Here is a 17,133-nt window from a genome sequence, read left to right as displayed (position 1 = left end):
GCTTCCCATTGACGTTACTTCTCACTCTTCAAAAAAGAAAAAAACCCAAATGTTAGCTTCAAATTTTATTCCATGTTAATACCATAAATATACAAAGCTGGAAACTATTTCACATGCAACAAAGGCCAGACGAGTGCATTACGTTGTCTTTTTACATGATGGAGGCTGTCGGGGAGGAGGGGGGTCCCATCGGCTTTACAAAATGTACAAGTGTCCCACTTCCATCGCTTTCCTCTGATTCGCCGAAGTAACAGTTTGGCGCCGGTAGACTTCCAGCCGGCTCTCACCCGGACCGGGATGGACCAGGAGGAACCAGGAGGAACTGTGAGGAACCGAGATGGACCGGGATGGACCGGGACTCGTCCGTGCGGATTGGAGCCGCCCGGGAGTCGGATGGGGGTTCGATCCCCGAAGGAAAACGTTGCAAACCGAGACCTCCAAACCAGATCCTACGGGAACATTTTGGTAATTTCTCACAGCTTTTCAGGACGTACAGTAGAACAACACTTGAGGGGCGGAGGGTTTCTTCACGGCCGTCATTCACACGTTGGAGCACAACTCCTCCGGACGCCGTCCCACCGGGGTCATCGAGGGTCACGGAGAACCGAGCAGCGGAGACGCGAGGACTTAAATTACGGGATAAATAAAAACACGGCGGAACGGAAACATGAAATGTGCGACCCGTTGTCGACCAGAACACCTCCAGACACGACAAATACTGTAGTTAGTGTTTCACTGATTATTCAAAGACACATTTCAACCATTGCAGGACCCCCCCCCCCCCCCCCACACACACACTAGAAATGTCCAGTCCATACATTTGAAAGAACAGCAGTACCAGCCATCGTTCCACTTCTCATGCACACACACACACACACACACACACACGCACGCACACACACTCTCTGGGACAGTAGTTTGTACAAGGTTGTGCAGGGCGACATGTTAATAAGCTCATATAAATTAAAGTGTGGGAGTGACGTCTGGGGTCGGGGGCTCGAACCCCTGCTGGCGCTCCAACGCTGACGGCTGGAAATCAACCCACTTTTTATTCTTTTGTTTGCAATTTCCGCGATAAAGTGGCCCGGAGGTTTCACCGTATAAGGTGCGTGGAGCTGCCGAACGTTTGTGCAGCTCTTTCTCTGGAGAACGAACGACAGAGAGGCAGGTCTTCCTGTCCAGGAGGAAAGTCATAGCAGCTTTGGACTCGAAGGATGAGGAGCAAGAAGAACCAATCGGCCGCGTTGGAGCCCGGTGAGTTCTCACACACACACGCGCGCACACACACACACACACACACACACACACACACACACACCGAGGGAAAAGTTAATATGTACTTCAACAGTGTTTCTGCCTTTAGGAGCCCCGGGTCGCCCCGACCTCGGAGGGATTTGCCGGCTGCGTCTTCACAAACAGATCCATACATCAGCAGCCAATGACATGCAGCGACTTCACAGCGCACCACTCACAGACGCCCACACGAGCCACGCATGCACGCCGTTTTCATGCTGTCGAATCTTAGAAAAAAGCCACGGAGACGCGGCCGCCCGCCGCCCGTCAGAGGAGCACACGGGCGTCTTCTCGATGGGAATTTGGGTTTTCGTCCTTTTCAAGCGCTTTTTTTAAGAGCGACAAGAGGAGAGGAACAACAGGTACGATTCACCTGGAAGATCTCAACAGGTCAGAGAAGTCATTTTTTGGAAGGGGAATTAAGCCCCGCCCCCCCCGAGCCCGCCCGCCATTTCAAACATAAACTGTACATTCGGAATGTGAGCAACAAAACGCAAACTGTGCAAAACACCGATTTTTCGAATTTCACTTGGTGATTCTACCATCTATGGGCCGGGCGGACGAAGGGTGTCGGGAGGGGGAGGAAAGCCCACACACTGGGATCCGGCTGCGGATCACTTTGGGTACGTTTCGGGGGAACGTGAGCCGACAGTCGGCCGGCCGAGGAGCAGGTGGGGAGGAGGACATCTGAAGAAGGTCAACTCTGGTCTCTGTTTCCGGCCGACGCGGCTCTCGTCTCTTGTCTCCGCCTCGACGTTTCGGGCGATCTGAGAACCGGTCGACGAAGCAGCGGGACCAGAGTTGTCCATCTCCGACCTCATGGTGTGTGTGTTTTCGTGTGAGGCGTGTGTGTGCGTGTGTGTGCCTGTGTCTGTTTACGGATGGGCCTTGAAGGCCCCGCGGGCGGCGTTGGATGCAGCGTTAGCGGCGGCGTTGGCGGCGGCCGTCTGAACGGTTTTGTTCGACATGACTCCGGTGGCAAACTCCTGCTGAGCCTTCTCAAAGCTGGCGCCGGTGGTACGGTACAGGGCGTGCACCTGCGGGACGCGGGAGGACGGTTAGCTCGGCATCTCCGTATCATCCGCTCGGTAAAGATGTTTCCGTGCCGTCTTGACGGCAACGCGAGGTTCACTGAGTAAGTGAGGTCTGAAATTCTGCAGCCACCGTCGGCGGAGACGTCGGAAGGGCTGAGTGTGTGCGTTACCTTCTTGAACATGATGAGGGAGCCCACAGAGAGCGCGGTGAACAGAGCCGCGATGAGGAGCATGATGATGCCCACCGGGATGCTGGTGTTGAGTCCAGTCAAAGCTGAGATCCACCCACTGACGGCAGAGAGCAGACGCATGAGAGGACGCGCATACAAAAGAAATGAAAAGGTGATGGTAGAAGTGCAGGGCCTACTGACCACGTCCCCCAGCTGGTGAGGCCAATAGTTTGTATCACGTGGACTCCAAATTGGCAGATGTAGACGAAGAAGAAGACAAAGAAGCGGAACGAGCTGTCGCTCCTGCAACAAGGACAGGCGGGCCGGGTCAACGGGGCCGAGCCAATGAGGAGTTCCGGGTTGAAAACCTGGAACTTCTAAGCATTTCTGTAATGTTGCGAGGCCTCAGAAATTGAAAAATGTTGTTTGAGTGAAACGAGCAGTTTTCTGCTCGGCTGCTGATCTGAGCTGCCGCTCTGTCCCTGCACGTCCTGCGCCTTTAAGAGCCGGCCCGCTCCGGCCGTGTGATTGGCCGCGAGGGAACATTTGATCAGGAAGTACAGGTGTACCACGGGGGGACTTGAAGTTTACCATTAGGTTTCATGAGCACGTACAGAGCTTTCACACCCGGTGGCCTTCTCATCCCAGCCTGCTGAGCAACACCCGTGAGTACATCTAACTGTCTGAGTGTGTGACGCCTCCTCGGTGTGTGCGGGCCGAGCTGCCGCTCGAAGGTGTTCGCGTTGTGCTTTGACTTTTCAAGACCCTCGGTGGACTTCAGCAACTATGCTGTGGCGTTTGGAGCGCTTGTCCGCATGGATGACTGGCACGTTAAGCTCGGGTTTCAGCTGCCGTGCTGCTGAGTAAACTTTTAATGTTTTGTTTAGCTTTTTTATTTGACTTTTCTTCAGCTGCTGCATGGCTACATCTTTCAGAGATGTGTCTTCTCCTTGACTTACCTGAAGGCCCCGTACAGTGGTCTGTACCAGCAGACAAAGGAACAGGGGGTAAACAGGAGGAACCAGAGCAGGGCCAGGCCAAAATCTACTCCGCGGCCAGAGTCCACAAAGAACCAGGCCAGGCAGCCAAACATGTTGACAAACAGCGTGCCTGCGTGAACTGGTGAGGGGAAGAGAGGAATCGGGAGCTCGAGTCTGAGCAGGAGAACGTGGTGGAACTTGTCTTTGAGGCATCAACTCACACATCCAGAGGTTGTACATGATCTTCACCGTCTTCTGGAACTCGATGGGAATGTCCACGGCAATGTCGTGGTAGAAGCACGGGCCGATGGGGAACTTCTCCGGCAGAGGAGGCCAGTTGTTTTTACGCCCTGTGAGAACAATGTTTGCATCAGCTTTAGACGGGTAAAGAACATGGATGAGGGGAGGGGCTGCAGAAACATTACATACTCTGCTCTGATGTGTAGACATCACCGGCTGTGTGTGTGTGTGTGTGTGTGTGTGTGTGTGTGTGTGCGCGTTCAGTTGTGCAGACAGTCAGCCAATCCACTCACATCATTGCTCGGCACAGAGGAATCACTCATTCACGGGCCAAATGAAGAGATCCAGGAAGCACCGACCAGGTGTCAGTAAATACTTGGGGATTGACGAGCCGGACTTCCGAGTCTCTGTCGCAAAGACGCGGCTCTCTGTGTGTCAAGCTAATAATAACACTAACAATAACTGGTGGTGCAGGCAACGACAGCCGAGTGTGAACCTGGACCTGTTGCTATGCAACCGACCAAATGGACTGAAATGTCTTATAGAAAAATTCAAAATTATGTCTACAGGCTGAACAGAAAGATTGAGCCAAAACCAATAATTTATACTTTGGATGAAGTGAGTGGGGGGGAGGAGCAAAATACACACACACACACACACAGTGCCTTGAGTGTGGAACAGCATATACTGTGCTACAGTGGGGACATTTCAAGCAGACAATCCTTTGGTGGCACAACAAGGAAGCTGTGTTAGCAGAGATCTTTGGAGGCTTAGCTTGGGACAGAGGAGAGCGTTGGTCCACGCCGGCAGGCCGGCAGGAGGTTCTACTCACCTGCGGTTCCGTGGGACTGTAACTCCCGCTCCCGACGGTCCAGCTCTGCCGCTTTCTTCTCCAGCTCCTCCTGCCTTCTCAACAACTCAGCCTGTGCACGTGCCTGGTCCTGACAGTGACCCATACATCATCTTACAATTACAGACACAAATTCCAATATAAAGGTTGTAATGGAGTTTTCTGCTGGAGTTAGCCTAAGGGTCTGGAGGAGAGCCAAGTAGTCTGACGAGGATCTGGTTCAAGGACCGTCAGATCGTATTAAATGTGGACAAAAACACTGGCGCCAATGAAAGGTTGGCTCTTATTGGAGGATTCTGGAGAAACCAAGGGAAATGTGTCTTTCAAAACATGTAAATGGCATACATTCTTATGTTGTTTATAAAGGGGTGCTTGAGTATGCTGGCGGTTCTGCTTCTCCAGGAACTGACCTGGAGAGCCTGGTGGCACGGCTTTAGGAGTGAAAAATGACCCTATGCGTTGGAGCTGCAAAGGGTCATCCAGGTGCTTTTCTCAGGATGGCATGAAGAGTTTATTTAACTCTCCGGTTCCAGAGGGTGTGAGCTTATCAGCAAACACACCTGTAATGCTGACGGTGTCAGAGTTGTGCGTCCGCTGGTTGCAAAGCCTGTCGCACTGCTAAAAGTCAATTGTCGATTGCACCAAACTTGACGAGAAGAGGTTTCAAACACCCGGTGAATGTAGCGTGACTTGATTTACCGGCGCTCCTAATATTTGTCGGCAGAACCAACCGATAATGCCAGACGTTTCCTCCTCCTGTTCCAACTGTCTGCTGACGGTTCCTGCCAAGCTGCCGTTGATACACATTCAAAGCAGGCTTTCTGCAATGTCAGACTTTAAACTTGTCTCGCTCAGAGTCGTGTGGGAACTCGTGTTTTGTTCTGCTAGCTGTGTTAGGTTGGGCCGTTTAACGTACGCATGCCCCTGCTGTGTTTTGGACTCCATCTCACGGTGGATCCAGTAGGACCGGTGGGAGCCAAAGGACACAACAGATGTGTTGATAGCCTAGCATTAATCATGTCCATGTGCTTTACCTGAATCTGCACCTGGGAATAAGTCGGAGGCTCTTCCGTGGGCTTCATGATGGCCGGCTGTGTGTTTTGGGAGGGTGCAGTAGTCGCTTTGGGGGCATTTCCCGGGGCGGCCTGTAAACCAGAAGACATTTTCGATGAATCGCATGCAATCGGAAGACAGAACCCTACATGCAAGTTAAAATTAGCCGCAGTCATATTTTGACACTGAAGTCCTCTGTGACTGAGTGGTTTAGAGAGAGAAGGAGGGCGGTGTGTGTGAAATGAGGTCACTGAATGAGAGGCAAAGAAAAAAAAAAAGGCAAAGGCTGACCGTTCTGGCGTCTGTAAAGGGGTTATATTCTTCTAGACCACCAGGAGGGGCGGACCGGGTCACCTGTGTCACTGAGGGATCCTGGAGGGTTGAAAAGACCAAATAGGATTTGAGTCCAAATGACACCCTATCAAAGAACAGCCATTAGATTAGAAGATCGCTTCGACTCATTTAAACATTCGGAGAAGTCTCACTGGTGTTTATCCGTCAGGGTGAAAGTTAATAATGTAAACATAACATGTAAGTTATTTATCACTTTCAAGTAAGCAAGTCTATTTGTTGCTGCTAAAATCTTGAATCAGTTCTAACCCTTAAAATGAAGGTTTTGAGAAGTCGCCCTCTTTTTCCCTCCAATCTGAGATATTTATTTATGGATCCGTCTGGAAACTGTCCGCCGGGGGGACAGAACAGCAAGATGAATGTTTCCTCTTCAATTTGTGTAAAAGCATCTTGAATTATCTCCAAGTGAGATCATTAGATCATTCCCAGGAGACAAGGACACACTGCTGAGCGGAGCAGTGTGTTTATTTTCCCTGGGGTTCGAAAGGTTCAGACAAAAAGGAGAATTCACCAGTATTATACTTGTATTACACAACAGCCTGGCGTTCCCCCTTTACTGCTTCCAATCCCACTCGTCTGGATGGTTGTTGTCCATCTAGACCTTCTCCAGAAGCACAATCCTTTCCAGAAAGTTGAAATACTTAGGCGTACATTTCAGGTCTGCGTATCCAGAAGATCACAGCGCGGGTTTATAACGTGTGATCAAGTGCTTATAATACGGTGCTGCGCCACAAAATATCAGAGTTTAATTAAGAACAAGTCGAGCAACTTGTTATATTTGAAGAAGACGATGCTAAGCTACGCGGCTCACGGCGAGCACTTACTGAAGCTACTGTTTACAGGAGCTAGCCAGCTAGCATCCCCGTCTTTGTTCAAAATGATCATGGCCGTTATCTAAAACTGTTCGGCACTGGATTTCCCACCGGGAAAACCTCGACCCGCGTCACACACCCCGTGATATCCTCTTTTACACGGGCAGATACCGCGAAAAGCGTGGGTGAGAAGAAAACCCCGGTCCGATGATTCGCGAGTTTGCTCCGCTGCCTGACCGCAGACCGCTAGCTGGCTGTCCGGCTCCGTTAGCCGGGAAGCTAACATCCGGCCGGCCTGGCCGAGCTCCCGGGAGGAAGGACGCGCTAGTGAAGTTCGCTACCTGAAAGGGGTTGTTGAAGTCCGGGTCTGCAAACGGGTTGCTGTCAAAATCTGACATCGTGCCGGTTTTCACAATATATCCGTCCTGGGTGGAATATATCCCAGATGAGCCAGGCGAGATCCGGTTCCACTCGCGTCTAACGACGGTCTTCCCCGCAGCCTACTGACGGAGGCTAGCACGTTAGCCGGTAGCATGAAAGACAGGGGCGCTCATCTGCGCATGACGAACGGAGCGGCTGTGACGTCACTTTCAGCACCTCGGACAGCATGACGTCACGTGGAACGTCAGGCGCAACATCTTTTCATCCCGCAACCGCATTCTACTCCAACTGAATTTAGCGTTTTTATTTTTATTCGAGGTCCGCCCCAGCCCATGGCCTCGCTTTGACTGGGACAGTTATTAGTGGATCATGTCACCTATTAGTACCTGTTTGCAGACGACATTGTGACCTGCAGTGAGAGCAGGGAGCAGGTGAAGGAACATCTAGAGAGGTGGAGGTATGCTCTGGAAAGGAGAGCAATAAGGTTAGTCACAGCCAGACAGAATATATGTGTGTGAACGAGAGGAACTTGGGTGGAACGCTGAGGATACAGGGAGTGGAGATCAAGAAGGTGGAGGGTTTCAACAGTCCAGAGGGTAGGAGAGTGTGGAAAAGAGGTGGAGACGAGTTCAAGCAGGTTGGAAGGGGTGGAGAAAAGGGTCAGGGGTTCTATGAGATAGAGGAACATCAGCCAGAAGGAAAGGAAAGGTGGAGGAGACACTGGTGAGATGATCTACAAACACTGACAATGACCAAAAGACAGGAGGCAGAGCTGGAGGTGGCAGAGATGAAGATGCTGAGGCTCTCTTTGGCCTTCTCTCCAAAACACCTAATATGATGAACTCATTCCTGATCCTAATCTTCCTGGTCACTCCCAGAGAAGCCAGACTGAGAGGGTTGGGTCATAGACAGAGGAGGGACAGTGAATATGTTGGAGGTCTAGAGGAGGACCAAGGAGAAGATGGATGAGAGAGGATTTGAAGGTAGTTTGTGTGAGAGAGGAGGATCCAGAGAATAGGGTGAGATGGAGAAGGTGGATTGGCTCTGGAGACCCCTGAGTGGATAAGCCTAAAGGAGAAGAAGAAGTCAGCTATTAGCACGTAGCTGTGAGCGCTGCTGGTATTCGTGGTCACAGCTGATCAGCGGACGTTCCTCCTGACCTCTATCACGCTCCATCATGGACGCCCTCTTTCTCGTCTTTACCCGGGTCGGTGGAGGCAGAAGGCGGCCCACGTTGAGCTGGGATCCACCCGAGGTCTCTCGGGAAAAGGCGGCGCTTCCTTAAGGGTGACGATCCGGGGGAACCTTGGCTTTCTGCACGTCAGCTTCAAGAGTGGTGGCCTAGATCTGCTCTGCATGGAAATGTGCCATAAAAATAAAGTCCATCTTGACTTGACGGTTCTGTGGATAATGAATGTTTTAGACTTTGGATCCGGGCCTTCCGCTCGCCGTTGACAATCCTACGTTTTGTACGAGCAATCCATCCATCGTCTTTCCTCATCCACGCACAGGAAGAAACAAGGCCCGCTTTTGAGTTCTGAGTAGAAGAAACCTCCCCGTGGAAGCTTGGAAGTGTTTCCTCAGCCTTCCTGCGTTCCCCCTGCACGCGTACGCTATCTTTGCTGCTCACGCGGGTCAAAATCCACAGCCGCTTGATTGCCATGATGATGTTAATGATGATGATCACGTTAATGATGATGAGGATGATGATGCATGGAGGAGTCTGCCGTGCAGATGATCTTGACACACACACACACACACACACACACACACGCACACATGCACACACGTTCTGCCTCCTTCAACACAAGAAGCAGCGGTTTTGCAGAAATCCTCCATGTAACCCGTCCCCGTCAGGAATACCCCAAAATCACTGTGAGCGTGTGTGAGTGTGTGAGTGTGTTTGAGCGTGTGTGAGTGTGTGTGTGTGTTGTCGGTCTCGAAACGGAGATAGTTTCCACTTGGAGCCGCTTGGAGGCGCTACGATACAGTGTGTCCCTGCAGCCACGTTGGCGGAATCTTTTCTCATTTGCCATCAATTTATTTCCATTCAAACGAAGGGTGACCATGTGAAGAACATCACATCAGTTGACAGCCTGTAAATGTGATTTAAACATTTAAGCACCATTTACCCAGATTAAGTTTCAATTGAAGAACAAATGCTATTAGGTGGAAATCTTACAGTATGCGGTAAATGACGGAGCTGAAGATCTTCACATTTTATTGTTTGAATCTTACGGGTGACGTTTGAACAAAGGGACGGCGCCACAGGAGTTTGACTTCCGGCTGCACCTTTGGCACACACACACACACACACACACACACACACACACACACACACTCCGCCGCATGGACTGCGCCTATATTATATTCTGGCACATTGATAGACCCGAGATAAACAGTGAGCGTGGATTCATTATAATTCACCTCTTGTACACAAACACTCTCTCTCTCTCTCACACACACACACACATACACACACACACATATAAAATGAGCATCGGTTCCTTCCCTAATCCCGTATTAATGGACCCAATCACAGAGTCTATGAATAATCAATGGCCAGTGGTCTGCAACCGCAGCGCCGAGACCCTGAGTAAAACTGAATTTTCCTAATAAGACACACACACTGGAACACACACACACACCCACACACACACACGCACCTTGAGGCCCTAATAAGCACTAATGTATTATAGGCTGAGAATACGTCACATGGTTTGTTTGCTGCAGAATTTGAAAGATAAACACGCCGTGCCAGGCAGTGCAATTTTGTGCAGCGGGGATATATATATATATATATATATATATATATATATATGTATGTGTGTGTGTGTGTGTGTGTTGAGGAGAAGGCTAGGACCCTGTCCATCTCCGTCCACTCTCTCCTCCTTCTCCGACGCCGCTATCCGCGTATGAGTCTGTGTGGAAACAATCACTTTGGCTAATAGCTGCTACATTAGACTCTTAACCAGCTGGTCATGGCCATTTAGAAATGTTCATTAGGCCGCAGAGCGGAGTGGATAGGTGTGATAGTTCACTCCCCGCAGCTGACTGGAGGAGACAGAGCCGGGCGAAGAGGGGAGCACGGCGGCGGTGAAGTAATTCAATGACCAACTTGACGACCAAGTGTTAAAAGCTGCGGATGTAATTATCATCAGATTGCCCTGAATAAGAGCCCGCTGCATAATTACATCTCATTAATGTCTATGAGTGTTATTTTAGGGCTGTGGAAGGTTGGATAAGCAGGACTTGATATTATGGGTTATTAATGCCGCAACATCTGGTGCCATTCTGGCAATAATCCGGCCGTCGCCCGGATGGGATGGGACACTCAGCTTTTAAGTTATGGCCCTATTGTAAAAATTTCCCAGCGAACCGGCAGATAAACGGGCGCCTGTCAGTAAAGTAGCCGTGCACGATTCAAAGTTCACGGCGGATGTGCTTCCACTGAGAAAAGAGAAAAATCCCCATTATGCAAAATACATTTTGCATGACTTTTTATAACTATATTTTTGAGTAGCCACCCCGCAGCACTTTTCACACGCTTTCGACCGCAGACATGTACACGTGTGCGTGCATATAGAGAGAGTTTTAAATGTGTAAAATCCTCATCTGCGAGCAAAGAGTATTTCAGTGTCAAATGTGGTTGAATTGGAAGTTTATGATAATAATAATAATAATAATAGTGATAATAATGATGTCGATAAATGGAAATACTTCAGTAAAGTACTAGAAAATGACACTGAAGTGCACTACCTGAGTAAATATTTACAGTTACTTTTCATCGTGTGTGTGTGTGCGTGTGTGTGTGTGTGTGTGTGTGAATTTGTTAGTGCTGATGACCAGTCAGAGCACATTACACACCGCAGAGGGAACCCGCCCTCTGTCGCCGGAAAAGCGATTGATTTTCCATTTCCATATTAATGAGCAGATTTGTTAAGAGCCTGCAGGAGAGGGAGAAAATAACAGGGTCTTCATAGGGCACGACATTTATAAATAAAGCTGATGCAGAGAAAAATGGAAATTAAACCTTTTAGTTTAATAAATTTGAGGCGTCCGCAGCAAAGCGAGCGATTTGCATTTCCATTTGTGGCCGAATAATGAGAGTGCAGGTCCATGATGAGCCTGCGAGAGCCGCTTTTTGGCTCTCGGAGCGCCGAGGCGGCCGCCGCGGCGTGCAGCCCGCCTCGTCAATGTCATTAGCTCGGGACCGGTAACTTCGGAAGATCATTTGCCCGACCGGAGAGCGCTATTGTCCCAGAAATAGCGGCGTGCTAAAAACTTATTCATCAGGTGCGTTTTCCCGACGCGGACATCTTTATTTGTTTCCCCTTGAATATTCAACAGCCCGCGATATGTGCCGGTGTCACTTTTAAAATGATCTTTTGTTGTTCTAAAACAACCCTGTCAGAAAGGCGCCGCAGTTGCTCTGCCTGCCGCCTCGCCCATAAACAATTGCACACACACACGCGCACACACACACACACACACACACACATCCACACAAAAAGCATCACTGATTGAATTTATTGGGGAATGGATGTTGACTAGACCACTCCAAGTAGGCTAGATTGTTGTTGTTCCCAGATTGACAGAAAGACCCGGAGCGGCTGATTGAAAGTGCCTTTTAGCTTGCGCTCACTGTATATTTGATTTGGCAAAATGGAAGGGGAGTCCAGTCTTTTCCCAGGATGCAAACACCAGTCTGCCGTGTTTGTGCGGGAGCACGTGTGTTTGTCCGCCCGCGTGTTTTTGTGTGCGCCTTGCATAGCCGACGAGTGGGTGCTTTAGTAAATGCTGCATAAAATGTACCCCTTTCAGGTATTAATTGAATAATGCAGGCACTCCTCTTTTCAGCCATCAAGTGGGCCACTTTCTGCGTGGCCCGCGCTGCTCTCCCCGCCCGTGAATTGACTAGATTTATCTGTGTTGTTCCAGCCAATGGATGCCATTTGTTCCAAATGTTGGACATAAACATGCAAAGAGCAGAGGCGTGCGCTCATAAAATAAGCTTCCGGATTGTTGTTTTACAGCCCAAAGGCCCGGCGCGGGGCCTCTCCCGCCGCCTTTTAGCTTCTCTTTCAACCAGCCATGTGATGAGAAGGAACGAGCGCGCCCATAAAGGAGGAGGGGGGGGCGAATAAGGAAAAGGGGGTCGCTCTGATAAAAATGCACACGGCCCGTCGGGGCTAACACACGACCGGGCGCCGTCCCGGTTAGCGCGCCTACCGCCGCAGCCGGAGAGGGAAATGTGGTGGGTGCGGGCGGAGCACGCCGGCTGAGATTCCATTTGCTGATCCAGCACCTCGCTCGGCCCGCGCCGCCTCATATTTGCCTCTTTTGCCGTCATCCGTTCTTATTAGCCGGGTGAATATGTTTGTCTACAGACATCAATAACCATAAACAAAGCCGTGACTCTCCACCCCCTCCCCGGACTGCAACACGTCTCCGGCGGCTGCAAAGGGTCCGGCTGCGGGGAAAAGACGACGCCTGCGTGTGCTTGTGTACGCGTGTGTGTGTGTGTGTGTGCATGTGTTTGTGTGTGTGTGTGTGTGTGAGACCCCGGTTTCCCGTGAAGCCCCTGCACGCCAGCACACACCGGAATCCACACACACCGTGCAGCCTTGACGGAGTGTGTGCTCTCCTATTACAGACAGTAATTACCGTCAGTCACCCTGTGTGTCCATAACAAGCCAGCATAATGCCCTAATCAAGCCGGGATTAATCCGGCCCTCTCTCTAATCACTCTAAAAGTGATTTATATTGTTTTTCCTGTTCGGAACAAATGAAATCTGTAGCCTAAATTAATACTGGCTTTTCATCGCTGGGAAGTTAAAAAGCCAGTAACCATCACATACTTGTCATTAAGGCTGCGTCTGAGGAGAGAGACAAGACTCACACACACACACACACACACGAACACACACACACCATCTAGAAAAAAAATATCATGTAAAATTCCATTAACTTGGAAACCTATTAACCATTAGTTTGTGCTTAGAGGGGCTTTCAGAGTCGGCAAATGAGGTCGTCAGAATATCAAGTCCAATTTTATTGGGTACAATTCAGATTACTCGTTGGTATTGATTGAATAATTCAAATCCGGAGGAAAAAAAAAATCTGAAACCAGGGACCCGATGAGCGGCGCTCACGTGTCTGCAGCTTCTGGAGAACGCTTGGAGTTCCACGCCGCTCGCTCGCGCCCACGTGCGTTTCTCCTACTTTCTTTCTTCTTCTAATCTATCCGCCAATTATCGGAGCCGACCCACACGCCGCGTCATTCGCCGCAAGTCATTTGTCAAATTGCATCAGCGGCGATCTGGCAATTTCTCCGCTCCCGAGGTTCGGCGGGAGACGCCGCGCTTCCCGTCCGGTCCGTTCCCGTTGTTCGGCAAATCGATTCCGGCGCCTCCCGCCTCCCGCCGGCTCTCATTACGAGCGGCGGAGGCTGAACACAAGTCGGAGCAGAAGCCTGAAATTTCCCCGCTCGCTATTTAGCTCTGTGCTCCGAATGCAAACCAGCCCGCAAGACGCGCGCTTAACGCATGCAAATTGCGAGCCGACAATGCCGGAGCCGCCGGGGCTTCGCGCTCATTTCCCCCCGCACTCGCACAGCAATCCCGGGGTTAATCTGGGAGGAATGGAAAATGGAGATCCGACTGTGTCCACTGTTTTCTCCCTGCTCTTCCTCGCCGCCTCTCACCTTTGCCCTCCTCCTCCTCCTCCTCCTCCTCGTCCTCCTCCTCCCATCCAGCCGCTACCCGCTCTCCTGTTCTCTTCATGCTGTGTAATTCTCATCTTACACACTCTGTTGCTCCGGGCTATGAATAATGCATGGCGTGTGAGAAATCCTCAATCTCATGCTTGGCTCCCGGCGAGCATTACGGAGCTTGCATCTCTATTATGGAGATGGAAAAGGAAAGAGGGGGATATCACACGTTGTTTGTTGTCTCTCCTACAAGAAGCTCCATTCTGCCGTTTCTTTTCTATACATGGGGGTAAACGGCCGGCGGCCCATTTGTCAGGCGTCCCGGCCGGACGGCCGCTCGTGGAAGAGGGTCCTAATCGGAGAGCAAGTGGCCGCTTCCGTCCCGCTATGACCGTATGAAGGATGTTTGTTCGACAATATATTTGCAATTACCACAGTCTGCCGCGCCAGGACTTCCACCCCGATTAAACCCAGACAATCAGCGTGGGGACCGGTGCTATCTCCAAACCATCATGCACATGTGTGTGTGTGTGTGTGTGTGTGTGTCCGTTCCAAAAAGCACTGGCTAGATATTTGCAGGTGGTATCGAGTGAATGATTGAAAAAACAGAGAGAGAGAGAGAGAGAGAGAGAGAGAGAGAGAGATAGAGAATACCCGGGGTTTTCAAATCCTTGTTTGGATTCAACACAATGGATCGATTGATCTTTTCCGATCAATAGGTTCACACACTAGCTTGTAGCCGTGGACGTCCTCCACTGTGACCACCGAGATGAACCCACATCTCCTGAAACAGATCTGCTCATAAAAATAACGCAAATCCTCATCAGGCAAAGATTTACCACATTAAAAACCTTTTTTTTAACTACATTTGACACAGACAGAGATATGAAGGCTTGCCGTTGAAGAGCTTCTCCTGCCACGAGGCCTTCAGAGATGGAATAAAGGTGATAAATGTGGTGCTTCAACACTCATGTTTTCAAGTGTCCCTGTTCCCTGCAGTTTATAATATTATTCATTTATTATTCCACCTCACAATGGATGGGATTTTATGGGCAAAGTGGCTGCAGGGAGAATTCCTTTATAGTGTGTGTGTGTATGTGTGTGTGTGTGTGTGTGTGTGTGTGTGTGTGTGTGTGTGTGTGTGTGTGAGGGTTAAACACACTTCCTAGCAAAGCAGCGTGTTTATGGCATAAAAACAGACCACAAATTAAGATGACAGAGTAACCAGGGTGAAAAGGAGAGACTGTTTAATCCATCATTGTGTGTGTGTGTGTGTGTGTGTGTGTGTGTGTGTGTGTGTGCATGTAAACCAACAGAGGTGGCCGGTCATCTGAAGGCCTGGCAGGTTGTCCAGGGGAGCTGAGCTTCCTGGACCATCTCTTTCTTGCTGTTGTCAACCTTCTTTTTTATTTTCTAGCACATTCCACCTTAAAGGCGAGGCTCCGTCTGAAAACCCGGCACCTTCTGAGCAACGCTCTACATATGTACCGCGTGTGTGTGTGTGTGTGTGTGTGTGTGTGTGTGTGTTAGTGTACGCTGCGACACAGACCCATGTTTTATGGGGTGTGTACATGTGATAAAAGCACTGAAGAGTTAAAGTGCTTTGCTACGGCGCTCAAAGCCATGTGTCAGCAGTAGACCACTAAATCCACACGGTTCCCCCGAACACTTCCCCTTCCTCTGATAGTCTATCATCCCTCTGTCTCAGCTGGCTGGCCACTGCGGCTGACAGGGCCGAGTCCTTGAGGAGATCATGTGTCTGTGGAAAGTACGGGACCAGCACCGATGTCTGAGCTCTCAAACGATTGTCTCTTCGCCCCCCCGCCCCCCTCGCCGCCTGTCAACGCTCCCTCAAACGTCTCCATGACGGGGAACCGGCAGGAACCGAGGAACCCTTTTATTTATTCTTCCTCCCAACGTATTCCAAAACAAAACCAATGTATTTCATATTCAAAAAAATAAAAGTCTCCTATGAGCTCTCCTGTTGTGGAATCCACACACTGGTAGCTGCGATGCTAACCTCCACATAAACATGTATGTACACAAACCTCCGGCTGAGGGATTTCTGCACGTATATCCTTTCCGAAACGCCGATCTTTCTCCTGATATTCCGATTTCAAGTCAGTATCTACCAATAAACCCATGGCAGGACGCTGATCCGACGGCCACGCTCAGCGGCGTGCACGTTCTGCTTAGAAAGGTCAGATTCTACGCCGATGACGACCTGCTATGTCTGATACGCGCGGCGCTGCTTTATGACTTGGCTCCGTATAGCTTAAGGGAAAATCTTTATATTTCATTTGCGTCGCACGTTCTCGGCCGAGGGACGGGCGGGTGGAAAGGCCGTGATCCGGCGGCGCTTGGACTCGAACAGCCGCTCGCCGTGCCCATTGTGACCGAGGCCCGGATGAATCACGCTAACGACCTGGGCGCCGCGCCGCCGCGCCGCTACCAAATTAATATTTAAGCAATGAAGATATAGGGCAAATAGGTGAGAATGGGAGCCTGATATTCACTCCTGGGCACTACGTGCTCAGGCGCAGTCACGCACACGCACACACACACACACACACACGCACACGCACACACACACACACACACACATGCACTTGCATATAATGCACACGGACCCTGACAGGCAGGCTATTATCTCCCGGCTCGGGCCACCGTAATTGGCTATCTCTTTTTACAAATGTGGCTCCGCCTGACTCACATATCAGCCTCTGTCTCATCAAGCATGTAGGGGTCACCATGTCCGCGCTGCTGTGTGCGTCTGCGCCGGTATGTGCGCACGTATATGCGGCGGCCGGCGTGCCCGTCCCCCCGTTTCCCCCACGCCGCCGCCGCCGCCACCTCCCACATCTCCATTTCACATCCCCGTGCTAAATGAGCCGGTGGATGCTAAGCGCGTGGACGCCCGGCTCCTCTGCAGCCGTGCACGGCCGTTCGGCCGGCGGCGGCGGCTCCGAGCGCCGACACCGTTCCCCCGGCAACCTGATGAGGAAATATGAGGGTTTAAAACAACCCTCTAAGCGGGATCATTTCCCCCTCGGACCGTCAAACACGGACTGCTCCTCCTCCACCTGGACGTGTCTCCTGGTCATATTCCTCTGATTATCGGTTAGAAAGTCACATATTGATCCGTAAAGGAGGCGGAGGAGTTTAAGTACCCAGGGTCAACAATCCAGAACAATGGAGAGGCTGGAGAAGAGGTGGAGGAACGGGTTCAAGCAGGTTGGAACGGGTGGAGAAAAGGG

At 50.6% G+C, this 17,133-nt stretch overlaps 1 protein-coding gene across 4 annotated transcripts; it reads right to left on the bottom strand.

Moving 5' to 3' along the window:
- Positions 1–54: 54 nt before the first annotated feature.
- On the bottom strand, positions 55–7,310 carry scamp1 (secretory carrier membrane protein 1). 4 transcript variants are annotated; one of them, XM_086173321.1, is made up of 9 exons: positions 7,125–7,310; positions 5,912–5,992; positions 5,602–5,712; positions 4,550–4,658; positions 3,699–3,827; positions 3,457–3,616; positions 2,699–2,800; positions 2,498–2,615; positions 55–2,330 (listed from the first exon to the last, which is right to left on the bottom strand). In XM_086173321.1, the coding sequence occupies exons 1-9, from the start codon at positions 7,179–7,181 to the stop codon at positions 2,169–2,171; spliced, it is 1,029 nt and encodes a 342-aa protein (XP_086029447.1). In that variant the 5' UTR covers positions 7,182–7,310; the 3' UTR covers positions 55–2,168. The 4 variants fall into 4 exon arrangements, with proteins under 4 accessions (XP_086029447.1, XP_086029448.1, XP_086029449.1 ...); XM_086173322.1 differs by having other exon boundaries at positions 5,614–5,712; XM_086173323.1 differs by lacking the exon at positions 5,912–5,992.
- Between the last annotated feature and the right edge of the window lie 9,823 nt (positions 7,311–17,133).

This window comes from Fistularia commersonii, chromosome 26, assembly GCF_037954325.1.
Source record: "Fistularia commersonii isolate RoL2024-O1a breed Wild chromosome 26, RoL_Fcom_v1.0, whole genome shotgun sequence".
Classification (NCBI taxonomy): domain Eukaryota; kingdom Metazoa; phylum Chordata; class Actinopteri; order Syngnathiformes; family Fistulariidae; genus Fistularia; species Fistularia commersonii.
The sequence above is the reverse complement of the archived record's forward strand: the minus strand, read 5'-3'. Positions and strand labels throughout refer to the sequence as shown.